The sequence below is a fragment of the Silurus meridionalis genome, chromosome 9, assembly GCF_014805685.1.
Source record: "Silurus meridionalis isolate SWU-2019-XX chromosome 9, ASM1480568v1, whole genome shotgun sequence".
In the NCBI taxonomy this organism is placed as follows: Eukaryota; Metazoa; Chordata; class Actinopteri; order Siluriformes; family Siluridae; genus Silurus; species Silurus meridionalis.
This window is the reverse complement of record NC_060892.1, coordinates 17,139,874-17,167,054: the sequence shown is the minus strand read 5'-3', so window position 1 is coordinate 17,167,054 and position 27,181 is coordinate 17,139,874. Positions and strand designations below refer to the sequence as shown.

The 27,181-nt window shown below is 36.3% G+C and overlaps 2 protein-coding genes across 3 annotated transcripts; both read left to right on the top strand.

Moving 5' to 3' along the window:
* gnao1b (guanine nucleotide binding protein (G protein), alpha activating activity polypeptide O, b) lies at positions 1–11,439 on the top strand. The gene is made up of 8 exons (XM_046857307.1): positions 1–444; positions 616–658; positions 3,274–3,415; positions 4,247–4,407; positions 5,886–6,014; positions 7,597–7,726; positions 9,531–9,684; positions 9,792–11,439. Exons 1-8 carry the CDS (start codon positions 327–329, stop codon positions 9,977–9,979), a joined length of 1,065 nt encoding a protein of 354 aa, XP_046713263.1. The 5' UTR covers positions 1–326; the 3' UTR covers positions 9,980–11,439.
* An 8,948-nt stretch (positions 11,440–20,387) lies between these two features.
* Positions 20,388–26,288, top strand: LOC124391035 (tropomyosin alpha-1 chain-like). 2 transcript variants are annotated; one of them, XM_046857311.1, is made up of 10 exons: positions 20,388–20,623; positions 21,427–21,552; positions 23,899–24,032; positions 24,486–24,603; positions 24,699–24,769; positions 25,125–25,200; positions 25,296–25,358; positions 25,485–25,554; positions 25,848–25,926; positions 26,077–26,288. In XM_046857311.1, the coding sequence occupies exons 1-10, from the start codon at positions 20,510–20,512 to the stop codon at positions 26,078–26,080; spliced, it is 855 nt and encodes a 284-aa protein (XP_046713267.1). In that variant the 5' UTR covers positions 20,388–20,509; the 3' UTR covers positions 26,081–26,288. The 2 variants fall into 2 exon arrangements, with proteins under 2 accessions (XP_046713267.1, XP_046713268.1); XM_046857312.1 differs by lacking the exons at positions 20,388–20,623; positions 21,427–21,552 and adding an exon at positions 22,789–22,948.
* Positions 26,289–27,181: the final 893 nt, after the last annotated feature.

Below are 27,181 nucleotides of genomic sequence, written 5' to 3'. Positions count from 1 at the left end.
GGGGAGTCCTCTCGCGCATCAGCGGCAGCAGCAGCAGCAGCACAGCGACGGGATGAGAGAGAGAGAGATAGACAGAGAGAGAGAGGGAGAAGGGGGAGGAGAGGAGCTCGTGCTGCCGCTGTTGCCTTCACCGTCGCCACCGCCCAGTGAGAGCCGGGGAAGCGCGTGCAGAATAAACGTTACAGTTACGAAAAAACGGTTCTCTTTCAGGTCGGACTGATTTCTGTTTCCTTGGATGGTTTAAGGACTTTTATTTGGGTTTGGGGGATTCCCGTGTGCGGACAGACGGGAATTTCGAATCCAGCGTTACTCGCTCGCGCCTCGCCATGGGATGCTCGTTAAGCGCCGAGGAGCGCGAGGCTCTGGACCGGAGCAAAGCCATCGAGAAGAACCTGAAGGAGGACGGAGTCACTGAGGCGAAAGTAGTGAAACTGCTGCTGCTCGGTGAGCGTAAAAACAACCTCTAACAACAAACAAACGTCGGTGTGGTGGTTTGTTTGTTTGTTTACCGGGGTTATATATTTATTAATGGACTGGCTGTATATATGCCTTAGTGTGTGTGTGTGTGTGTGTGTGTGTGTGTGTGTGTGTGTGTGTGTGTGTGTGTGTTTGCAGGTGGAGGAGAGTCTGGAAAGAGCACTATTGTCAAACAGATGAAGTAAGTCTTTTGGTTTTGTTTGTTGGTTTGGTTTTAGTAGATGTTTATCTCATATAACATATCCCACATATTTCCTTATGCAGATTTGTGATTCAGAATAGATCAGATCCTGGTTTTGTTTTGCTCGAGAGAGGGTTTGATTCAATACCAGTGGGGCCCTATATTCTTATTTTTTAAAGAGAGATTTAAAGAAAAGATAGATATCTATGTTTTAAAGGTCCTCTTTATAACAACAAAATATAGATCTATATACATATATACTGTACATATAAACTTATTAGATAAATAGGATACTAAAAATTACCCCTGCTTTAATGGTGTGTCTAAAAAGGAAATTGTATGTTTAAAGACTTACTTTAAAAAAAATTTTTTTTTTTTCTTGTTTTATCTGTATACATGTAGCTTTATTTGACCTTCCATCATTTTTTAAAGGTACAAGAATATGACAGTGACAAGATTACTGTTTGGTCCCCTTTCCCCCTTTTGTTTCTGAGAGTAAACATTTAGAAACATTAAGGCATTTTGCATATAATATTCCAAGTATCTGAGGATCCGTCAATAAAGCTGTAAAGTGAATTCTGTAGAATTAAGGGTATCAAGTATAGTTTTACTTCTGGTTGTTGGTACAGTGACACTCCAGAAACTTTTTGTCCTATTTAGGTCCAAATATGTACCTTTTAAAAGTACACTATATTCACATTTATATATTAAAGGTAGGGGATATGTTCCCTCGATGGAACATCCCCAGTGATTGGAAAAGGTTCCCTTTTATTTGGAGACTGTACAGCGACAGTGCTCGTATGTTATGCTGTATGGCTTGCTCTAAAATATAGAACCCTCAAAGAAACCCTCGAAGACCTGTTTTATTTTTAAGAATCTATTTTATAATCTAATATTTGACTCTTGAAATTATTAATGGTTTTATGCTTTTGTATGGAACACTGGTGGATTAAAAAAAATAAATAAATACATTTTTATTGTATAGCAGCTTTACACAGATAAATACTTACCTATAATTTTACCATTTATATTAAAAGATATAAATTGTATTTATAATTTTTTTTAATTAAATACACATATACATTGCACCTATATTATTATTTATATACACACAGCATGTGTTCAAGCATGTATTGTTAATATGTGAAAGTGACCATGGAAAGGCAAAGGGTGGAAAAGAACATAAGTCAGGGCTAGGGTCTTGCTTGTTCAAGTAAATCCCACAAAGGGGCCCTGTATTATTTTTAAAAAACAAAAGTCATCTTGGTTTTCTAATACTTTTAATTTCAAGGTAAAATAGAAACAGGAAGTTTGACAAAAGCGAAAGCAACATCCAGAACTGAAAAACTCTCTTCTCGAAACATGCGATAGTATCTCCTCAGAGCGGAAATGTTCATGTAACTGAAGTAAAATTTCTACTTGTCTGTCACACACACTGAGAATGTATTTATCAGTTTACACACACGAGCACACATGAGATGTAACTACAGACGATTAGAGAGTTACGCACATGGGGGCGGAGTTTTATCGAAAACAGGGCTGAGTCTGCTGAGCATCAAGATAAGATATGTTATAATCTTAACAAGATTATTACTTTTTTTTTTTAATTAAAACAACAAATAAAAAAAAACATTATAAACATGATAAATGAGTTAAAACTGAGTATTATTCATTCATTGTGCAAAATAACAGAGTGCTGGATCAAGTGCTATTCTGTGGGCTGCATGTACACTAGATTATGTTAGACTCCTTAATCAGATTTATTTCAGTCTCACCATTTTCTCATTCACATATTTCATCATAGAAAGATTTTTTCTCCTGATTTATAGTTACATACTAGTGTGTTTGACAGCAAAAAGATTTGTAAATGAAACTCCTATCTTAAATAGTTCTGCTCAAGAAAAATATGACAAACTTGAAGGTATGAACTGCAAGCAGGTGATGTAAGAGCTCAGAAACTCTGCTTGAGCAGGTGAAAACCACAAATTCATCATTGACTTAAATCCTAGATTTTAAATACAGTCGTGATAACAGTGACATCTGTGTGTGTGAGTGTGTGTGTGTGTGGGTGATTGGGTGTGTGTGTGTGTGTGTGTGTGTGTGTGTGTGAGAGAGAGAGAGTGTGTGTGTGTGTGTGTGTGTGTGTGTGTGTGTGTGTGTGAGAGAGAGAGAGAGAGAGAGAGAAAGTGTGTGTGTGTGTGTGTGTGTGTGTGTGTGTGAGTGAGAGAGAGAGAGTGTGTGTGAGAGAGAGTGTGTGTGTGTGTGTGTGTGTGTGTGTGTGTGTGTGTGTGTGTGTGTGTGTGTGTGTGAGTGTGTGAGTAAGAGAGCGAGAGAGAGAGGAGAGTGTGTGTGTGTGTGTGAGAGAGAGAGAGGTGTGTGTGTGTGTATGTGTGTGTGTGTGTGTGTGTGAGTAAGAGAGAGAGAAAGAGAGAGTGTGTGTGAGAGAGAGAGAGTGTGTGTGTGTGTGTGTGTGTGTGTGTGAGAGAGAGAGAGAGAGTGTGTGTGTGTGTGTGTGTGTGTGTGTGTGTGTGTGTGTGAGTGAGTGTAAGTGTGAGAGAAAGAGATAGATAGAGAGTATATTATGATGACTGTATAATATATTTTACGTGTATTAGGATTATCCATGAAGACGGTTTCAGTGGAGATGATTTACAGCAATTTAAGCCCATCGTCTATAGCAACACCATTCAGAGTCTGTTCTCCATTTTAAAAGCTATGGAGAACCTTGGGGTGGAGTATGAAGACAAGGACAGGACTGTGAGTATATACTGCATACACATATACACACAAAGGATTTCTGGGAGCATGCGCAGATCATCTTCCTCGGACCCCCCCCCCCCCCCCCCCCATCTCTCTCTCTCTCTCTCTCTCTCTCTCTCTCTCTCATTCTCTCTTTCTCTCTCTCTATCAATATAACTCAATATAAATCTATCTATCTATCTATCTATCTATCTATCTATCTATCTATCTATCTATCTATCTATCTATGTTTCTCTCATTCTTCTGCTCTCTGATGCTGAATGTAAAAATTAATTAAACACATCCTCTCAAAGCACATAATTAAACATTGTTTTAACTTCTAGTATTCCATATAAATAAACGTGTTCCGATGAGTGTAAATGAAATTCGTCCCTGAGGCACTTATTATTTAAAAACCTTTTAATAAACTTTTCAAGCTGCTATAGCGACATCTAGTGCATAGAAATGATATTACATCATCTAATGAGCAGCAATTAAAGTTAGAATAGCATCATTTGAACTTCACTCACAAAAATATTGTTACAGTGTGTAAAACATCTGATAGTCATCTCACTGTGTTTAATGGCTTAACATTTTTTATCTAATGTATTTTTAATGCATTGTACTCTACGATTATTGTACATAACATGCATAGGATTTTTTTTCTCAAATTCCCTGTATTTTAAATTTTTTTGCTTTGATATTTACCTTTTATTTAGTTTTAATTATTTCCTTGATTATGACTGGCCATTGATACTGAATTACAAAAAGGCTATCAAATTTATTGCCTTATGTGCATTACAGCAATGTAATTAAATAACTGTATCTGAAATGCGTGTTTGTCTTTAGTCTGATGTAAAGTTAGTCTATGACATAATCAACCGTATGGAGGACACAGAGCCATACACACCTGAAATTCTGACAGCCATGAAGCGTTTGTGGAAAGATGGAGGAGTTCAGGCCTGCTTTAACCGATCGCGAGAATATCAGCTCAATGACTCTGCTCAATAGTAAGACACACACACCCCCACACACACCCCCACACACAAACACACACACATATTTAATATATATACACAATTTATACTTTTTATATAATATATAATAAAATTAATTTCTGTTAAAATGGCAGGTTATTTGAAAATAATGTATCAAATATACAAATATGAAGCCCAGAAACAATTTGATACACCACTCTTTAAAATAATAGTCTATTAGTGTGTAACAACTTGACATTGCATTATCTTTCCAACATTTTAAAACCCCAATTCCCAAAGAAAGTTGGAAAAATGTAAATAAAACCAGATTGATGATGAACAAATTTTATAAACCGAGAAAGCATAAAATGTTTAAAATGAACAAATTAATAATTTTGTAGTAAATATAAAGTAATTTTAAATTTGAAGCACAACAAATATCTAAAATCTTCTCTGGGCCAATGCTCATTTACAGTGGACTGAGGCAACTGTTCTGTGGTCAGACAAATCTAAATCTAGCATCTCTCATGATATGGGGATGCATTAGTGCCTATGAAATGGGCAGTTTGCACATCTGGAAATGCATAATTAATGCTGAAAGGTATATACATATTTTAGAAAATGTGCTTCTATCCAGAGGACTTGTTTTTAGGGAATGCCTGCATATTTCAGTAAGACAATGCTAAACCACACACCACATCTATTACAACAGCATTGCTTCATAGTAGAAGAGTCCAAGTGCTGAACTGACCTGCCTGCAATCCAGATTTCTATATACCAATAAAATACATTTGCTGCATTATGAAACAAAAATAGGACAAAAATACTGTTGAGCAGCTTGAATCCTGTATTAGACACAAATGGGACAACATTCCTCTCCTAACACTTGAACAGCTGGTCTCCTCAGCTCCCAGACATATATGGACTGATGTTAAAAGAAGAGGGGACGTTACATTTGATATATTTCCTGTGTTTTATTGTAAATAGAATTTGGGTTTATAAGATTGCAAATCATTACATTCTGATTTTATTTACATTTTTCCCAACTTTTTGGACTTGCTTTAGTGGGTAAAGCCATGTTTTTGGGGGTTGTAGTAAGTAAGGCAATGTCCTGTTTGCATCAAGTCTCTTTACAGACTTTTAATTGATTCTTAGTTACATTCAGTTCTGGGCTCAGGCTTAGTCATTCTAAACATTTAAAACAATCTAAACCCAAAGCATTTATGGATCATAAACTGGTTTTCTTTATAACTTATTACATTTTGCATTTTGGCTTTATGCATTTTGGCTTAATGCATTATTTTATATATTCATCACACTCCCTGTTTTAGATAAATACCATTCCCTTCTGATTAACTCTTCTGAATACGATTAAGCCTAGAGGTATGTCTAAGGTCTGAATACCGAAGTGTGTATGTGTGTATGTGTATGTGTATGTGTGTGTGTGTGTGTGTGTGTGTGTGTGCGTGCAAACTCTGAAAATGACGGCGAGTGTGTCTCTGTATCTTTAGTTACCTTGACAGTTTGGACCGAATTGGATCACCTGATTATCTTCCCACCGAACAGGACATTTTAAGGTCGCGGGTTAAAACTACTGGTATCGTTGAGACACACTTCTCCTTCAAGAACTTGAACTTCAGGTAAGATTTTTAAAAATATATTCTTAATTTTATTAAGCATCTAAAACATTCCTTTACACACTGATTGGCCTGTAGGGGGTACTGTAGATCAGATTTTAACTAAACAAGTAGTCTGTCTGTCTGTCTGTCTGTCTGTCTGTCTGTCTGTCTGTCTATCTATCTATCTATCTATCTATCTATCTATCTATCTATCTATCTATCTATCTATCTATCTATCTATCTATCTATCTATCTATCTATCTACAATTTGGAACACATCCTGAATTAAATTAGTCAAAATAATAATAATAAATATAGCTGCAAGCAGGGATTAGCAAGGTTCAAGCAAATAAGGTATTGAAGGTCATAAGGAAAAATTCATTAGAAACATGCCCACCAAGTTTTGTTGTAATACGCCTCTAGTAACGCCTAACAGGTGCTCACATGTAATTGGCAGATGGCTGCCATATTTATTTTAATATCCTCATGATATCTCATGGCACATTAGACAGAGAAACTGCGTGCCAAGTATCAAGTTGATCAGTAGAAATGTTTTTTCTATAATTATTGATAAGCACTGTCCAGTGAACATTTCTGAACTAAGTTGGTTTCGATCAGATGAAAAATCTAGGACTAGTTAACAAAAGTAAGTTTTTAACTTAATTAAACTTGTTTAGTGGCAAAGCTACAAAACTGTTTTAAACCAAAGTTTTGTGAAGATATCTCATTAAGTTCATGAGTTATAGCCATTTCCGTAAAACTGGCCTCACCTACTTCGAAGGTTTTGCGATGGTGAGTTGAAAATTCACAGTTTTTCATTAAATATTAACAATCCCTGTCTACTGAACATTGCTACACTGGTTTCATTACGATGGCATGAAAAACCTAGGACTAGTTAACAAAAGTATGTTTTTAATATAAATACATTTTATGGACAAAGCAAACTTCGTAGAGCAAATACATCAATAAGCATTTTCTTTGTTTTGTACAAGATATGGCCAAAAATATGTGAAATAATGTTTTTTTGCACTATAGTGCCCGCTTTTGGCCAACTGAGCTGATACTTTGTTAACCTCTCTCCAAATTGAGCTCTACTATCTGGCCAAGTTTCAACTGTATAGACCTTACGGTTTAGTCTGCACAATCAGTTTTAGGGCATAATAATAATAATAATAATAATAATAATAATAATAATAATAATAATATTTAAGTATAATAATAATAATCATTATTATTATTATGAATATTATTGTTATTATTATTATTATTATACTTGATTACCATCATTAAAAAAATATAAAAATTCTTTAAGTGATGCTTTCAGATAAAGATTAATAGAATGAATAAATCATTTGATTAATGAAACGTAACTGTAAGCACATTAATAGTACCACAGATTTTGACACTCATTATGTAGCTTCTATAAAAGGCAATTTATAGAAATGTATTTTATTTTGTTTATATTTATTTTGTTAATATTAAAATATTGCAAACCTTATCTGGTTTAGGGTTTTAAAAAATGGTAATGAATGGTTTAAATACATCAAAGCTTCATTTGACTCAGTAAAATGAGGTGAAATGTGTATTTCTCTGTCCCCTCCAGGTTGTTCGATGTAGGAGGTCAGAGATCAGAGAGAAAAAAATGGATCCACTGCTTTGAAGGTGTGACTGCTATAATCTTCTGCGTAGCGATGAGCGGCTACGACCAAATGTTACATGAAGATGAGACGACGGTAAAGAACTGTACACACAGACAAAGTGTATTTTTTATATATCATTATATTGTTTGTCTATTTTATCATGTTGATTGTTTTCCTCTAAAAGCACACCTAAAGTTTTTTATGACTTATACACATGACATAAAAAAATGTATGACATAAAAAGGATGGTGTGCTGTAATAAAAAATTTTATGTAATTGTTGGTAAGACGGTGTGTCTTACCAACAATTGCATTAATTTTATTACAGCACACCATCCTTTTTAACTATTTATTCTTATATTTACCAAAAGCAGAACAAATTCTAAATTACTTACTTACGCACTTACTTAATAGCTGGAAACAGTTGTTCCCTCACCAGCATCCCTTTATTCTCATCATTGAATAAAATAAAATAAAAATAAATGCAGAAAAAATGCAAATTCCTGAGAAATCTAAAAAAAGTGTAAAAACCTCTATCCTGAAAATGTCAGAAAAGGTAAAGTTAGAGCTTTAATTCTCTCACTGTTAAAAATTGATGGCACTGGAGACTCCTTCCATCTCTCTTCTACAGCAGTTGTGTTACAATGCTGGTATTAAGAGGTGGATTGTTTCAGGCAGGACACCACTGAAGGCCAAGTTGTGAAATGCCACCACCCACCACTGGCTCTCAGGAGTAGATTTAGTAGATAATAAACATATTGAAAAATCATATTAAAAAATGGAGCAGCTCAATTGCAACGTTATAAATTGCGCTGCTCCGTTTTTCTTTTTAAAATGTTTATCATCTGCCATCCTGCCTAAATCAATCAACCTCTTAATGTCATTATGACACCACTGATAAACCATTAATATTAAAGAGAAATGCAGTACAACAGAGTGCTGCATCACAGACAGGTATCTCATGCAGTGAGAATGAATTTCTCAATAGAAAGAAACCCAATAAACACAGTTAAACGAGTCTCCTTTCGCTGCAGCTGCACGCATATGTCATCTCTAACAGAAGCATCAATATTAACTTCGTAAAATGACCCCAGGTTTTCCTGCATTTCTGTGCATTTGTTCTGTGCATTACGGTTTTCCTGAAGATTTAAAATTGTGTGTTTTTGTGAAAATCCTACAGGAAAAAAAATAATAAAGAATGAATGGTTTATCAAAAAAGCTTAGCAACTGTTTTGAACTGTTTTGGCTGACCTTTCTTTGTGATGTCCAGCTTTGTCGGTCTCGTAAATGTTTTTATAAGTGTATCTGAGACCAGATACATTTCTTCTCTTCTGTCAGAAATTGTGGAATGAAAAAGAAAGAAAAAAAAATCTATTAAATTCACACGAATATAACTGAGCGTGTGCAGTTTGCTTCAGATGCTGGACGCAGGCTCTGACTAGTACGCCCTTTGACCATCGAATCAAAGGATGTGAAATCGCCGATGTGACTGGACTCCAGTTAAGGCGCCTTGGAGTCGATCCGGTTAAAGCAACAGCTTCAAGCAACATGTATTTGAATCTACTAAAAGCTCATGCTGTTTATTCCTACAGGCCTTATGGCAATATGCGATGTGATGGCTGAAATCTGATAGAATAGAAACTTCATAAAGCATAAAAGTACACTCGGTGGTGCTGTTCCTTGCAGCAGCACTCTTTAGAGATACGCTATAAAATTTTGAGAACAAACTACTAGAAATAATTTAATATATAATATATATTTAGAGATAAAAGTCTGTTTCTGATAGAGTTTAGGGGAGCAGAGAAGGTCACCACTGCTGTGAACTAGCTCTTGGTGTAGAAATGTTAGCATAACAAGCCCTTTAATAAAAACTGGATTTTTTTTTTTTGTTGCTGCAGAATCGTATGCACGAGTCCCTCATGCTCTTCGACTCCATCTGTAATAACAAGTTCTTCGTTGACACTTCCATCATCCTCTTCCTCAACAAGAAGGATCTTTTTGGGGAGAAGATAAAGAAATCTCCACTGATAATATGCTTCCCAGAGTATGCAGGTGTGTATGCTTGTGTTTTGTGTGTGTGTGTGTGTGTGTGTGTAAGCATATTAGGAATATCCCATTTGTGCTTTCATGTGCTAAGCTTTATGATTTGTCCCTCATAGGTCCGAACACTTATGAAGAGGCATCTGCGTATATTCAGGTTCAGTTTGAGGGTAAAAACCGTTCTCCAAATAAAGAGATTTACTGCCACCTGACATGTGCGACTGACACGGGGAACATCCAGGTGGTATTTGATGCTGTCACTGACATCATCATTGCCAACAACCTGCGTGGCTGTGGCCTGTACTGATCATTGTTTTTGTCATGGTAACAAGCAATTGAACTGAATACCCTCATCTTGAATTTCTCTCATCTTGTTTTGATTTTCTTTATAATCAAATGGGCACTGGTATGTGTGTGTGTGTGTGTGTGTGTGTGTGTGTGTGTGTGTGTGTGTGTGAGACTGTGTGTGTGTGTGTGTGTGTGTGTGTGTGTGTGTGTGTGTGTGTGTGTGTGTGTAAGATTATTAGTGTATGGTTAAAAATGTGATATGAGCCTAAATACAATCTAAGATAAAAAAAATGAATAAAAAAAATCCTCAGGATCATACAGATAAATTGCTCTAAGCAGTTGTCATTTATTAATAACGAGTATCTCAGATTCAACACGATTTTTATTTAACTTTTTACCATAATTTTCACCATTATGGAAGCAGCTCTCAGGCCAAAGTCATGAGAAATAAATGTCATGGACAAAATGGTCTCTATAAAAGCACAAGTAGTCTAGATGAATGTTTTTAGATCAACATTTTTTTAACTGACATTGTTTTAATGCTGTAATTAACATCAACAAACCCTTCAACAAATATTGATGCACCGTCATATTAAAATTAACACTTAAAAATCGATTTCTTTCATATTTATCCAAATAATCCAAACACCTGCATTAACATTTAAAATGCATTCGAATTTTGTATTCAAATTGATCCTCGATATCTTGTAATATACACACTTAGAGATCAGTGTTCAATAAATTAGCTTTAAATACTTGTTATTGCAGGTGTATTTCATTAACACCTCAACAAATATATTAATGTAGGAGAGAAATCAGGTGAATGTGTAAACTGCTCCATCATAGAGAATTCTGAACTTGCAAAGACTGTTACAAAGCTCTGACAATGAAGACTTCTTTCATAAATGATTAAAAAAACGGTCTTTTAAACATATAATGATAAAGTATGAGAATGAGTGCATTAATGCTCCTGGTATAGATAATTAATCAGTACATCATTCTCAGTAAGGGAAGTTTCATGTAAAACGTTCATTGAATGCTGGTTGACTTTTTTCTAAATGATTCTATTTATTCGATTGCGTGTAAAATATGAAGGCTTGTGTGTACAGATTTTGTATCTCCTGCACGTTTTTTGTTAGATCCCTGCAAACAGAGGAAACCGATTCAACGCACTGACAGTTATATAGCATGATATAAAGGGAAACAATGTAGCATGTAGAAAAGACATACACAGTCATGTTTAGTGAAATTAATGAATACAAGAACTCACAGTCTTTGTGTGTGTGTGTGTGTGTGTGTGTGTGTGTGTGTGTGTAGGTGGGTGCATGGGTGCACATGCGATTAAAACTTTCATTTCTGCCCTTTTATTTATTTATTTATTTTTGTTTGAAAAGCTCTGTCTTCCCCTACACAATTATACTGCTGGTTTAAATTGAACGCCTGATGAAATGTTTACAATAAAATCACAGTTTGGAACCATTTTATAGTTTCTTATTTTATTGAATTTGCATTGTATTGTTATTTTACAGCTGAGAGAGTTATTATCTAAAGAATAATTCCCAGTCCCAACTGACCACTACTGACCACCAGGTAAACACTGACTGGTCAAAACTGCTCTCTCTCTCTCGCTGTCTCTCCGTCTCTGTGTATAAAAGATGTCAGAAAACAGCTCTGACCCATCATGGCCTTGACTTTTCAAGACTTCTGAATGTGTGCTGTGTTATCTGGCCACAAGACTTCTACAGTGGATCCTGTAAGCCTTCATGGATCTACTTTGTCTCCAGCACATCACACAGCTGCTCAATCTGATTGAGATCTGGGGTAAGTGACTTCAACATCTTAAACTCTTGTCCCCCAAACCATTCCTGAACTTTTTTTTTGCAGTGTGGATGAGCAGGGCACATTCTCCCGATGAAAGAGGCCACTCCTATTAGATTGGTCTGCAAGAATGTTTCAGAAGATATAAAATCCTCAGTTTTATAAAAAACAGGGATAAAATAAAAAGAATGATATTATGTACATTTTAATTATTTGATCTAAATTTTTATACTTAGTTATAACTTATACTCATATTATACTTGCATACATTTTTACTTTATATTTTAATAAACAAAATTTTTTTTACTCTATTTCTGTTTACTTGTTGGATAGTCATATAAAACATTTCTACATGTTGTACTCTGTGTGAATGTGTATGTGACAAATAAAATGTAAAGGCACAAGATTTTCAGCAAAGCATGATCCAAAGCATCACACCACCTTTGCCAGCTTGCTTTCTTATATCAGCTTGTGCCATTCTTCCCCAGGTAAGAAAATATGATTCCTCAGATCAGGCCTCCTTATTTATTGCTCTATAGTCTAGTTCAGATGCCAATTGTAGGAGCTGGTGGTGGTGTACAGGGGGCAGTATAGGCTTTCCAACACCTCTGCAGCCCTGCAGCTTAATACCCAGCAAACTGCGATAGTTTGTGTGTCTTACTATATTCTCTCAGAGCCAACATGAAAATTTTCAGCAGTTTGTTCTGCTGCATCAGTAAACGCCAAGCACTCATGGCCATCTCTCTGGTTCACCTGTTCTTCTTCCTTGGACCACTTTTGGAATGTAGTAATGGCTACAAACTGGAAACACCTCACAAGACCTGGTGTTTTGGAGATGCTTTGACCTACTTCTCGACACATATTCCACAACTTCCAGAACTGACTGTTCATCTGCTGCTCATATATGTTATAATGTTAATACATGTTAATATATACAATCCCTTAAAAATTTTCTTCACCTGTGAGTGAATTTAATGTTATGGCTGATCAGTGTTTGTGATTTGAACTTGAAATTTGAATGCCATTAAGTTGTACACACACATGAGAATATGGACAATGTTTCTTCACACATGAGTCTTGTGACTGAAAAATTGCTTGTATAAACAGCTATCCAGCTTTATAAACAAAGCCTGTCATCCCCTCATCGTATGACCCAGCATGTTGCGGGACATTGGGGGACTCTGTACATGCTAACAGAAAGAAAGAAAGCTAGCTAAGGAGTCATTTTCTGATGAGAAAGTTGTACTCAGTTGTACTGATCTATTTATATCTTTTAAAGATTTCACCAGACGACCAGACAAACTTTTTTCTTTGCTGACACTCTCAGTCAAGTGGATTCAGGACGGTGTGCTTAGTGTGGATTAAGCATGAAAATCCCACTGAATATTTTTATCTGAACTCATCCGGGATCCCCTGTTGGCCTGTTTGAAGTTGATTAGTGTGGAGCTGTCGCGGTAATGTGAGGCAGGAACTTTAGCCGGTTAGCTGGAATGTGGGAGAATGTATGAGTCAGCAGAACACGGTGCAGTTATATCAGGCTTGAGCGGAGTCAGGAGCCATCTAATTTCAGCCTTCTGAAACTTACTGTCCACTTTATAACCATTCATCTCCAAGATGTGTTAAGACTTTTTTACTCCCTTGTTGTTTGAGATCGCACTCCTGCATAATGTTAGTGTAGGGATTGAGAAAGTTACTGACTTTTTGAAAATATTTTTACACACATAGAAATTAGTAACTTGATCTAACTAAGGCTGATTTTAATTAATGTGATTAGTCATTTTAATACATTTATCATTATAAACTTGTTTATTTATGACCTTATTTATATACATATAAATCTCCTGGCTAAGATATCCAGGATTTGGCTTAAATACAACCTGATCCTTAGCAGAAGAACTAAACCAATTAAGCATGATGTTTTAAAAGTAACTGTACAAATTAGTAATTTTATAATTATAAACTTTATTTATTGTTTGTTTATGAACTTATTTATAAAGGTTACTTATAAGAGAAACATTTAGTTTTACTGTAGAAAAATATTATAATTTTTTTTGTTGAATCTTTTCACAGATAATACTGATACAGGTAGTCGCCGATTTACGACCACAATTGGGACCGACAAATCGGTCGTAACATTTGGTCGTAAGTAGAGTAGGCTATATGTACAGTACTGTGAAATGATGCCGGAAGCTGGTACGCACTGCCGGATTAATGGGGAGGGTTCCGTTATGAAGGGCATCCAGCGTAAAACATGTGCCAAATCAAATATGCGGATCACAAATCAGAATTTACATTTTTACCAACGACCGCCACAGGTTTTGTTTGCCAACAGGGTACCGGTGGAAATTGGGCTACAGTTGGCCGAAGGAGGAGAAGGAGAGGAGGAAGACATCTACAGAGACAACAGGAAAAGGAGAAGTGTAGGGGAGTGGAGGTTCGGGTTGGTACTTTAAATGTTGGTACCATGACTGGTAAAGGGAGAGAGATAGCTGATATGATGGAGAGGAGAAAAGTAGATATGCTGTGTGTTCAGGAGACCAAGTGGAAAGGGTGTAAGGCCAGGAATATTGAAGGTGGGTTTCAACTGTTCTATCATGGTGTGGATCGAAAAGGAAATAGTGTAGGGGTGATCCTGAAGGAAGAGTGCAGTAAGAATGTAGTGGAGGTGAAGAGAGTTTCTGATGATGAACTTAAAGCTGGAAGTTGAAGGGGCGATGATAAATGCCAACAGTAGTTATGCTCCACAAGTGGGTTGTGAGATGGAGGAAAAGGAAAAAGTCTGGAGTGAGTTAGATGAAGTGGTAGAAGGTGTACCTAGAAATGAAAGATTGGTGATTAGGGGAGATTTCATTGGCCATGTTGATGAAGGGAACGGAGGTGATGGTAGGTATGGCCTTAAGGAGAGGAAGGTAGAAGGGCAAATGGTGTTAGGGCAAATGGTGGTTTGCTAAAAAAGGATGGAAATGACAGTGATAAATACTTATTTTAAGAAGAAGGAGAAGCATAGGGTGACATAAGAGTGAAGGAAGGTGCACACAGGTGGATTATGTTCTATGTAGGAGGTGCAACCTGAAGAAGATTGGAGACTGTAAGGTGTTGGCAGGGGACAGTGAAGCTACACAGTATCGGATGTTAGTCTGTAGGATGGTTTTGGAGATGAAGAAGAAGAGGAGGAGAGTAAGGACTGAAAGAAGAATAGGATGGTGGAAACAGAAGGAGGAAGACTGTAATGTGAGGTTCAGGGAAGAGGTCAGACAGGGGCTCGGTGGTGGTGGTGAAGAGGTGCTGGATGATTGGACAACTACTGCAGAAGTGATAGGGGAGACAGCTACAAAGGTACTTGGTGTGACATCTGGAAATAGAAAGAAAGGGAAAGAGACATGGTGGTGGAATGAGGAAGTGCAGGACAGCATGAGGAGAAAGAGGTGACCATCTGTGAGCAGCAGTATGGTTTCATGCCAGGGAAGAGCACCAAGGATACATTATTTGCTTTGAGAATGTTGATGGAGAAGTATAGAGGAGGTCAGAAGCAATTGCATTATGTGTTTGTGCATCTAGAGAAAGCGTACGACAGAGTGCCGAGAGAAGAGCTGGGGTATTGTATGAGGAAGTCAGGTCTGGCATAGAAGTATGTGAGGGTGGGGCAGGACATGTATGAAGACAGTGTGACAAGCAGTAAAGTGTGCTTTAGGAACGACAGACTGATTCAAGGTGGAGGTTGGATTGCATCAAGGATCAGCTCTAAGCCCTTTCCTGGGAGTGGTGGACAGGTACCTGGGATCAACAGAGTGCAGGTAATATGGAGTGGGTGGAGAAGAGTGGCAGAAGTGATTTGTTATAGTAGGGTATCTGCAAGAGTGAAAGGGAAATTTAAAGGACTGTGGTGAGACCTGCGATGTTGTATGGATTAGAGACAGTGGCATTGAGTAAAAGACAGGAGGCGGAGCTGGAGGTAGCAGAGCTGAAGATGTTTAGATTTTTATTGGTAGTGACGAAAAGGGACAGTTTTGGGGAGAAAGTGAGAGAGGCTCGATTGAGATGGTTTGGACATGTGCAGAGGAGGGACATGGGGTATATCAGTAGGAGAATGCTGAGGATGGAGCCACCAGGAAGGAGGAAAAGAGGAAGACCAAAGAGTAGGTTTATGGATGTGTTGAGGAAAGACATGCAGGTAGTTGGTGTGATAGAGGCAGATGTAGGGGACAGGGGGGTATGGAGACGAATGATCCTCTGTGGCGACCCATAATGGGAGCAGCTGAAAGAAGAAGAAGTAAGCATGTATAGTTACTGTAAAATTCTTTCCACCAAACCAGTTCTGGTATCATGACCATTTTTATACTTTGACATTGTAATAATGAAGTAAGTGTTAACTATAAAGATTGTGAGGCAGTTTGTGTGTTACAATATAATGACCCGCATGCCTGTGTGGATGCGTGTGTGTTTGCGTTTGTTGTAGTGTCGTAAAGAACTACAGTTACAGCTGTAAATTGAATCTCCTGGAAGATGTATCCAGCTATTTGGGCTTAAATACAACCTGATGCTTAGCAGAAGATCTAAACCAATTAAGCATGATGTTTTAAGAGTAACTGTACAAACTTCAGATTTTATTTTTGTGAAATTATCACTTCAGTTTTATACAAACATGTCCACACACACACACACACACACACACACACACACACACACACACACACACACACACAGTTCTAACTTTTTAGTGTGTTTAGATCTCAATGTGACTAACATTAATAAATCTTCTTGCCATCTTTACTTCCTTTGGTTTAAAAAAAATCCCGAAATGCTCAGACATTTTGCATCAATGTCATTCGCTCAGTAGACGTCTGTCATGAACTTTGTGCTAGTGTTAATTTATTACAGCATTAACATGACTGTAGATTTTAGTGAAAGCCAAACTTGATGTCACTTCAAAATCCAAAGTGACAGCAGGGCTTTTCTGGGATTAGCAGGACTCTATGTTCGAGTTTGAGGAGCAGTGTGTGTGTGTGTGTGTGTGTGTGTGTGTGTGTGTGTGTGTGTTTGCAATTTTTGCTTTAACTGTGAGGCAGTGTTTACATTGTTTACATGAAAATATGAAATATAAGTGAGGATCAAAACCAGAGCATGCACAGGCACTAACAAGAAGTAAAGCATATAAGTGCATGACATGATTTTGCACAATGAGGAACAAAAGCAAAAGAACAAAAAAAGATGAGGTTTACCACAAAACAGGTGAACATGTCAAGATAATTATCCAATTACTGGAAGAGGGTGAGGACAATAAAATAATAGTATTTACTAAGTTATTAATTATTAATCATATTTTGGGGGGTTGATAGTTTAGTTTTAGATTAAAGCTTTTTTCAGAATAAAGCTTTTGCATCAATTCCTGCACGTTTTACAACTGAAGCGATTATGTTTTTTTCATATTGGAATTTTTGTGGACTTTTTTAATTTTATAAATCAGGATTAACTTTTTCCCTGCTCTTATCATGACCTGGAACATGCTCTTAAAGCGTGCCTGGTTTCCACCCCAACATACAGTAATAATTTATTCATATAATAAATAATTTCCTTCTCTTGTGCATTTTATTTGCATCTTCTGAGGTCTAAATGATACATTTCAGTACAGACATCAGATGTAAAAAAAAATCATATGCTAGTTATTTATACTTATGTTAATATATCCATGTCCATATGTCCATATCCATATATCTGTGTTGAAAGTCAGAAAAAAATAAACTGTCTGGGGCGATATCAATTTAGCCTGAGAGACATCTCATAGCCGCTATCAAACTTTTATCATTAAAAATTCTGTATGACACTTAGTCGAAAAGATTTTATATGCACGATGGCCATGGTGAAGTTTTGTGAGTGCAACTCTGGCTCATGATATCGCTCTGAAACAGTTAGTGTTAAAGGGCAGGTGGTCGGGTTGAGAAGGGTTCAAGTATAAATAACTCCCTTGGGTAACGTAAGATCCCCAATGGACGAGAAAAAAAGAGCAAAGACGAAGAGATACTAAATTAAAATCACTTTCGTTCACCTTCTCTTAGTACAAACACTTTCTGTTTGTATTATACAAAGCTTTTTAGTGATTAAAAAAAGTTTTTTTAAGAATAAATCTAATAAAATTGATTATTAAAGTCATAATAAATTTAAGAATCTGGAAATTATATATGATATTTTGTCATTTATTTGTTTGATTGTTTTTGTTTAGAATGTAATACTTATTGAATTTAATTTTGACGGCAGTGTGATAATCCTCAGTAACGTTCAGTGTTTTAGAGACGGCCAGCTGCTGAGATTGAATTTCCCTCCTGCGTTTCTTGACATTAGCATTAGTAAAAGCTCAGTGTAAAATCACCATCATGGCAATAGACATACTTCTGTGAAGCGCTTGTCGTGTCTTTGGGATTTAGCTCTCAGATACAAGACATACATACATACTGTAAAGTCTAGAGGACTTCAAATAATCATTTACATTTTATAAGCCTTTTTTGAGGACAACGTGCTTTTAATCCGATATTGAAGTCAGTTTCCTTCTGTGATTAATCAATTCAACTGTAATATGAAGTTTGAGAAAGCAATATATTAAATAATCCAAAAGGTTGGTCAGGTCAAAATGTAGACATTAAAAAACAATGATAATCTACAATAAAACAATTTAGAAACCGGAGGAAAGGTCCAAACCAGGAAGCTCGAAAGTAGGAAATAATGCAATAGGAAAAACCTCTGAGGAAATGAGAATACATAATAAACCTTAAAATGAGAACAAAAACTGAGATGCAAATTAACAAAATAACCTGAAGCTTAACATAGAACAGGTGAACACATTAGGATAGACAATCAATGACCTGAAAAAAGAATGGAAAGACAACATACAATGACAATTTATGCCATAAATGTACATAATTAATAAAAAAGTGAACACAATAATCATTTATTAATTGTTAATAAACTTTTTTTTTTTTTGCTAATGTGGTTTAGTTGCTAGTTAAAGATAAAAACAAAGCAATATGTATGAAATGTACAAAAAATGTGTATAAAACAACATAACTGTATATGCTTTATGTTGTTTTATATTTTATGTAGATATGATCATATTGTTCTAAAGCATTGAGCTGTGTGTTCTTGTTAACTCCACATGTTAAATTTACATTTTAGACACTAAGTAATAAGTAATGTCAAAGTAGTAGTGCATGTATTTTTTTTTTTTTGTCTTGATTTTAGATGCACAACTGATGTGTGTTTTCTCCCGGTATTCATGCAGCGTTTCTCTCACCTCCCTGAAGCAGGCCAGTAGGTGGATTGGTGACCTTGAAATGCCCTTTAGGTTTGTCTTCGGTATTCCTAGAACAAATTCTGGATCTTTAATGACCAGGATAAAACAAAAAAAGTTTAGTAGATATAATTAGAGTTGAAGTAAGATGGGATCATTAGCAGTTGTAAACTGTATACATTTTTAAGTAAGTGAGTAAAAATAGCTTAATGAACACTTTGAAATTCACCATCATGTTTTTGTTAAACATAATGCCATTTCACTCACAGAACGGCAGGAAAAATGTGATCGATATGTGAAAAGTAAAATGGACATGTTTAAAATCCAGTGAAATGTCGTGAGTTCAAGTTTATATAGACTTTTGTCTGCGCACAAATGTACAGTTTTGCACATATTTGCAGTCAGTAAGTGGTTGTTTATCATTTTGCACTCTGTCCAGGGAGGAGTGTGCAACTGTAGCACAATCATTTCTGTGTTTATAGATGCTAAACGCTTTCTTTATACACATGAAACACAGTAAACTTAAAACTTGAAATCTCAGCACAGACAAACATCTTTGAGCAAAAATGTTAATTGTTAATTGTTTGGACTGAATAAAAAAAAAAAAAATCATGAGCTAAATGTTGAAAAGATGAAGCTTAAACCTGAAAGTTCTTCTCTTTGGCACAGGTCAAAGGAAAAACTAAAATTTCAATATTAAGAGGGTTAATCTAATCTCTAATGGAGATGTGTGTGTAAGCTCTAAAATGTTTACATGAATGATGATTATAAAATCACAATTATATTTCAGCAATATTCTGATATAAAAATAAGTAATGACAGCTGAAAGCTGTGAATCCAGCTCCTTATTTAAAAATAATGATTTGCTTTATTTCGCAGTGTGATCAGGTGATGTGGTGTGTTTTTATATCTTCGTTCTCACCAGCTGTCTGTATAAGGGCAGGAATATTTGACTATTTTGACCTTATGTGGACATTTGAGAAGTATTCATGAGGAAATCTAAAATGACTGAAGATTTAAAGTTAGATTTAGGTAGGTATAATGGTGATTGTTAACTTGTTGATAATTACATCAATAAAACGTCCTCACAAGGATAGTAAAACAAACGTGCGTGTTTATGAACAGAAGGTAGGAGCAAGACGTCTTGGGGTGAAGGTACAGTCCTGGGTGGTGAACCCCATATTTAGCCATACAGTTGGTCAAATGTCTTTGCACAGCGAATTGCAGACGAGCTCCTTAAAAAAAGGAGTGTGGCTCAGAATCAGCCAGTGGGAGTGGTGCTCAGGAAAGTATCAAGTGTCCTTCACAAACTCTTCAAGCCAAAGCACATATTTGTGAGCCGCCTAAGACACCAAGCTCGCACTCCAGCTCAGCGTTCAGTTCGGCGCACACGCTCTTTGCGTCCTCTCCATTTTTTCCCCTTTCTTTCGGCCACCAGGACGATAAGCAGCCATGGATGCCATCAAGAAGAAGATGCAGATGCTGAAGCTCGACAAGGAGAATGCCTTGGACAGAGCAGAGCAGTCTGAGGGAGACAAGAAGGGAGCAGAGGACAGAACCAAGGGGGTTGGTTTCCATACGGACATTAAAATAAAAAAAAGGGGGTGTTAAGGATTTGAAGTAGACGAGTTTGAATGCTTTAAGGGGATAAATTATCTATGTACAGATCAAAAGAATAATAATCATGAGAAAACTAAAACCATTAGGAATCCTTAAATAACCACTGACTACACTATCATTCATCATTAATTAATAATTTATTAATCATTAATAGCTTTTTTCGGGGGGGTGGGGGGCTTCATTCAGCTGCTAAATAAAGCTATTAAAAAAGTTAAATATAATCCATTAACAACATGCGAAAGGGTACAGATGAAAAGCTAGAACCATTCAAAAATTACATACAATTATCTTCAACAGATAACATTTTGCAAGGTTTTTGCTAGTGCCTTATTTCATTTTTGCAAAAACCTCAGCCAGCAATATTCCAAACAAAAAAAGGAACTGTCAGGAATTCTTTGTAAAATTGTGACCTATAAAGTTGACTGTAGTTACCGCTTAGTGCATTAAAATGTATCCAAATTTAAAATGTATTATAAGTGCGACCATAACCCATGTATAAGTTGTGCATTTCATTAGATTAAGGTGCTTTTCTAAACATTGAAAAATAATGTTAATACATTTGTTTATTTTTGTTTGAGTTCTTGCATAAAACCTGATATTTCAGTATATGAAATAACCAGTGAATTCCCTATGACAAAGTTTTATCTTCATACATACTCTGACTCAAAATAGTTTTGTATTATTGTATTATAACCCCTCTCTTGCTCTTTTTATCTTTTTTTTCCCCTTTTTCTTTCACTCCCTTTCAGTTGGAGGATGACCTGGTCGCCTTGCAGAAGAAACTCAAAGGAACAGAAGACGAGCTGGACAAATACAGCGAGGCTGTCAAGGATGCTCAGGAGAAACTGGAGCTGGCTGAGAAGAAGGCTGGAGATGTGAGTCTTAAAGTTCATAAAGTGTATGATAAAATGTCCAGGAGACTTAGTACATGCAAAGACAAACACAGAGACTAAAATGCAAAGAAACTATAAAGAGGTCAGAATCTTCTTTCTTCACTTCCTTCAGGAAGAACATGTGTAATTTGTAATGTGTAGCCTGACACTAATTACACACAGCCACATAAAACATGTTCCCATATAAATAACACGAAAAGTGCAGGTCAGTAAAAGTTAAATTTAGAGCAGAGCTTTATAAGGGAACTTAGGTATGAGCCCCTAAAAGCCATGAGGTTGAAATATGTGTAGGCTGCTTATAGTGTTTCATCGTTCTTCTACCCTGCATAGAGAGAGAGAGAGAGAGAGAGAGAGAGAGAGAGAGAGAGGCATTTATTTTAGAAACAGATACATTTGAGTAACACCTGCTTCGTTAAGTATAGTTTACAGCACATTTACAAACTTCTTTTAATGAATACGTCAAGAATAATTCAAATTCAAAGCTCAATGTGAGCAGAGTGACTGTGCATATAATAACCACTAGATGGCGCTGCTGCACATTTATATATATTTAATTAAAAGCCAACTTAATGCAAACAAAAATAAATATTGCTTTTGACAACAAAAGCATATTAAGGAGAACATGTTTCAAATATTTTTTACAATAAAAAAAAATAGTCTTCAGATTAATCCCAGGCCGTTGAATCTTATTTTGGTGTATTATAAAGTAGCGCAATAATGATAATAATATTATAATACATCAAATATTTTTTATGTCAACAAACTATGAAAAAAATAATAATTTGATGCTGATTTTAAAGACAGAAATTCGTAAATTTATAACCACAAGATATAAATCAGGGAACATTGTTGTGGAATAGGCGGGTCTTATATCATTCTTCATATTTGTAGGTAAATAGTGAAATAAGCAAATTCTGTTCATTTTCAAGTAACAATTTATATTAATTATTACTGACAAGTCTAAAAAAAGTAATAAAATGTATTTGGAGGACTTTATGAAGAAGATTTAGCCACTCGGGAAGATTATCGGCAGGGAAATAACAAGCTACGAGCACTTAAAATGTGTTTTAAAAAAAAAAAAAAAAAAAGATGAAACTATGAGGTTGGATGTAACCTTGGAGACGCCGCTGTACTTCCGGTTGTGCCGGTGCGTCTCTTGGTGCGCGTGAAGCGCCAACGCCCAGCATCAGATCCATCCATCCATCTATTTATCTATCTATCTATTCCGAAGCCCTGAGTGATCAGCATGGCCGGAGCTCCGCAACTCGAGGCCGTGAAAAAGAAAATAAAATCTCTGCAAGAGTTCATTGACCAAACGCAGAGCAAGAGCGCGAGACTGCAGGCGGAACTCCAGAACGAGAGAGCAGCGCGCGCGTCGGTAAGGCCGTGATGCAGAGGCGTTAAATCCGCTTTAATCCCTAATCCACAATATCACTGAATCTCACACACCCCTCATTACTGCAGCATGCGGCAACAACAACCACAACCGTAATAAATACTATTATAATCGTTTTATATCACACACACACGCAGATAGAAAGTGACTGCGAAAAAGAATGAAAGTGAGAGTGTATGAGAGAGAATAAAAAATAATAATAAAAACAACCTTTAAATCTTGAATGATTCGACAGCGATAGATAGATAGATAGATAGATAGATAGATAGAGAGAGAGAGAGAGAGAGAGAGAGAGAGATGACAAAATGTGCAAAGGGTGTCTCCTTGTTGGTACCTACACACTTCAGTGATGAAGATTAGAGCTTAATCAAAGTATTTAACGTTTATCCTTTTGTCCCACTTTACATTCTCTTGTTTGTTTGTTTTTTTATTAGTAACATTTTGTTTTAATTCTTAGCTACATTTAATAATATAACTTTACTACAGGAATACACTTAGATAAGAGTTTCTAATATTAAAGTAAGGAGGCGTATATAAGACCACTAATCTGTAAGTAGACGTGTGTTCGTCTCCAGTATAAGAAGCAGAGCTTGTCAATTTTCAGAAATCTTCAAGAGTTTATGCATCGTTGTGTTTCGTGGCGATAAAATACTACTGTATTTTATTTGTCATAAATTTAAAAATAGAGGGAAAGTGTCATTATATCTACTATAACATAGGGAGTTACTTTGTTTTGCTGATGTTCTGAGGTGCTGATGTTCCACAGATTGTTGTGGTGTAAAAAGGAATAAATCTCTTGAAGATGTGAAGTTTGATGAAAACACTGCAGTCTCTCTCTTTACTCTTTAGGTTGAATGGTTTTGTTCTGATTATTTAGCTAGTGTATATGATGTAATGAGAGTGTTTGAGCTGGTGTTGTGTTGTATGTGCAGGCTGAGGGCGAAGTGTCTTCCCTGAACAGACGTATCCAGCTGGTTGAGGAGGAGTTGGATCGTGCTCAGGAGCGTCTGGCTACGGCTCTGCAGAAGCTGGAGGAGGCTGAGAAGGCTGCTGATGAGAGCGAGAGGTGTGTATGTTTTTAAAGTGTTTCAGTCACGTGTCATGGTCACGTTTCTTTAGGACAGAATTTTTGTTTTTGCTACACGGCAATGTACAAAGTAAAATAGGCTACGATCTTTTACGCACATTTTCTGACTTGCTAATTTCACATAAACTGATGAAAACTGGTGAAATTTGTAGTTCAAGTCATTTTTGATAGTGGTTTATTTCATATACAATCCATGTCCCTTTTCTGGAAAGAATTCAAGAAAAAAAATCAAGATCGTTACATCAAAAGACTGCCATACATTGTGGAGAAAGGAAGCTAATATAAGTTACCTAACCTTTGCTAGCAGTACTTGCTTTCTGAGATAAATTTGTTCTTATAATGTAGAATAGCCAGCTAACAGCATGAAATGTCTCAAATCTCTTGTCTGATCATTAAGATTTTAATCCTTTGAATGTTTTCTTTGTCTCTTAGAGGCATGAAGGTCATTGAGAACAGGGCTCTGAAGGATGAGGAGAAGATGGGGGTGCAGGAGATCCAGCTGAAGGAGGCCAAAAACATTGCTGAGGACTCTGACCGCAAATACGAGGAGGTGAGTTAGCCTTCTGTCCCTGAATTGTCTCTTTACTCTTTACTGTTCTTTACTAATCTTTTACTATGTGTGTTTCTGTGTGTGTGTATGTGCAGGTTGCTCGTAAGCTGGTGATTGTTGAGACTGAGTTGGAGCGTACAGAGGAGAGAGCTGAGCTGAACGAGGGGTAAGAACTCTACCCTTACTGAACTTCAATACTGTTACTGAGCTGATCTGGTGCTGAAACTGATCTGATATTGATTCTGGTCTGATCTAATACTAAAACTGAGCTGATATTGATTCTGATCTGATACTGATTCGATATTGATTCTGATAATTATGACCCCGTCTGACATGAGACTGATCTGATATTAATATTGATCTTATACTGAAACAATAATAATCTCACTAATATGGATCTGCTACTGATACTGCTATAATACAGATCTAATACTGGTACTGATTTAATATAATATTGTCCCTGGCAGTGATCTGATACTGGTCTAATAGTATTACTGATGTTAAATGTTACCTCTTTACAGTAAATGTTCTGAACTGGAAGAGGAACTGAAGACAGTCACCAACCTCATGAAGTCCTTGGAGGCTCAGTCTGAGAAGGTAAGTGTGTGTGTGTGTGTGTGTGTGTGTGTGTGTGTGCATTAGTGTAGTCTAACTGTGAGATAAGAGTCTGACTTCTCTCATTTTGTCTTCAGTACTCTTCAAAGGAGGACAAATATGAGGAGGAGATCAAGGTTCTGACCGACAAGCTGAAGGAGGTGTGTTTGTGTTTTTGTTATGCATTTTAAATGAACAAATTATTAATTAATTTAAATAGATATTAAATGATTGTTATATCTTAAAAACTATTCTATCTGCACTAAAATCTGTGTGTATCTGTGTAGGCTGAGACTCGTGTTGAGTTTGCCGAGAGATCAGTCGCCAAGCTGGAGAAGACCATTGATGATCTGGAAGGTAGGTCATTCTCCTCCAACCTCTCACATGCCTCATCTCATGCCTCTTGATGCAGAATGGACTCCCTTTCTTTTGCTATAAAATGCTTATTTATTTAATTTCCTGCTTTTTCACATTTCAAGTTTCAGTTTTCACTCTTCATTTTTTATTATTATTTTTGCTTCAACCTCTTTTTATTTCTCTCTATTTCTACTTGTTTTGTCTGTCTGGTCTGGTCTGTCTGTTTGTCTTTGTATTACCAACATTTCCATCGCCCGCAATCTTTTGCTCCCATTCCTGTTTGGCTCGTGTAGATGAGTTGTATTCTCAGAAGCTCAGGTTTAAGGCCATCACCGAGGAGCTTGACCACGCCCTGAATGACATGACCGCCATGTAAATATATATATAAAAAAGATTGAATTGAAGTATTTTTTATTGTATATAATAGAGAAAATTTCCTTCGCATGCTGCTTTGTCTTTGCCTCCATTTTCTCCTTTTTTCTTGTTTCTTCATCATTTGTTATTTCTTTCTCATCCACATAGATAAATTATCTCATCCCTGGTCCCTGGGCCGGCCGAGTCGCTTTACTTCACTTCACTTCACACTTCTGTTCTTTCTACATTTCTCTTTCTTTTTTTGCTTTCTGTCACCGCTTTCCTCCATCCATGGCGATCGGTTATTCCATCCGCTGTACAGAAGATTTGAGTGGTTTTGCTTTCTGTAAAATAATAAACCTCTATTTCATCCGTGTAAAGCTGCCCACTCATTCAGCCTCTATTAGTTTGTCTTAGTCTTTTCTTATATCTTTAATTTATTCTTGAAAAGCTGGAATAAAATCTGGAAAAGCTTTTCTTACTACCTTCAGCTCTGTTTTTTTTTTCCTTTCTTTTTTTTTCTTTGCTAACCTGCATGCATTTAACAAACATTTCCAGCTCATACTTTAACTGAAGAGGTGTAGTGTATTTACTAACATCTGTTTTGTTGTCTTTTACTCCATTTCTGTGTCTCTCTTTTCTGATCAGACCGACTCCATCGTCAGCTTCAGGAAAACCAAGTGCTTTCACACGAGCTCAGTTTAGCACTGAACGCTGACTAAAATATGCTTTATAGTAAAAAACGTTGCACTACAGGATTGAAAACTGTGCTTTTAATGCTGGATAATGCCTTATAGCCCTATTCAGACGGGATCGAGTTTACGTTAGGATTTGATGAAATATCAATTCTGATTGGATAAGTCAATGCAAACATTACAAAACAAATCACCCTCTGTTCCTGATCACCTCTTCTTTCATCTGATTAGGCTGCTTATGTATTTTAATTGTCTAGCCTTTTGTGTCTGTATAAATATTTCCAGCATGATCCAGATTAAAACAGCTACTATAATTACTACATCTGCAGTTATAAAAAACTCAATTTGATGCTGCTTTAATTGTATTTATTTCTATAAATGTAGACTCCGTTCTTTACGGCCAGGTTCTGTTAAATAAATAATAATTTTTAACATGCGGTTACTGACGTCAGCATCTTAAAATTATTACTGAGAGTAGGAGGAGAAGAAAGCAACCTTATAAAAACTTGGAAAGACAAAACACAGAAAAGGATCAACATTTTTAAAAACACACATGCATGGATCAAATCCAGGGAACA

What these genes read in the sequence shown, in the direction of transcription:
- gnao1b (XM_046857307.1), top strand. Translation starts at nt 327, where the DNA reads ATGGGATGCTCGTTAAGCGCCGAGGAGCGCGAGGCTCTGGACCGGAGC. An exon ending in ACTATTGTCAAACAGATGAA is followed by an intron (nt 659 to 3,273) that starts GTAAGTCTTTTG and finishes TACGTGTATTAG; the next exon opens with GATTATCCATGAAGACGGTT. An exon ending in ATGCTTCCCAGAGTATGCAG is followed by an intron (nt 9,685 to 9,791) that starts GTGTGTATGCTT and finishes TGTCCCTCATAG; the next exon opens with GTCCGAACACTTATGAAGAG.
- LOC124391035 (XM_046857311.1), top strand. Translation starts at nt 20,510, where the DNA reads ATGGATGCCATCAAGAAGAAGATGCAGATGCTGAAGCTCGACAAGGAG. An exon ending in CTGAGAAGAAGGCTGGAGAT is followed by an intron (nt 21,553 to 23,898) that starts GTGAGTCTTAAA and finishes TTGTATGTGCAG; the next exon opens with GCTGAGGGCGAAGTGTCTTC. An exon ending in GCTGCTGATGAGAGCGAGAG is followed by an intron (nt 24,033 to 24,485) that starts GTGTGTATGTTT and finishes TTTGTCTCTTAG; the next exon opens with AGGCATGAAGGTCATTGAGA.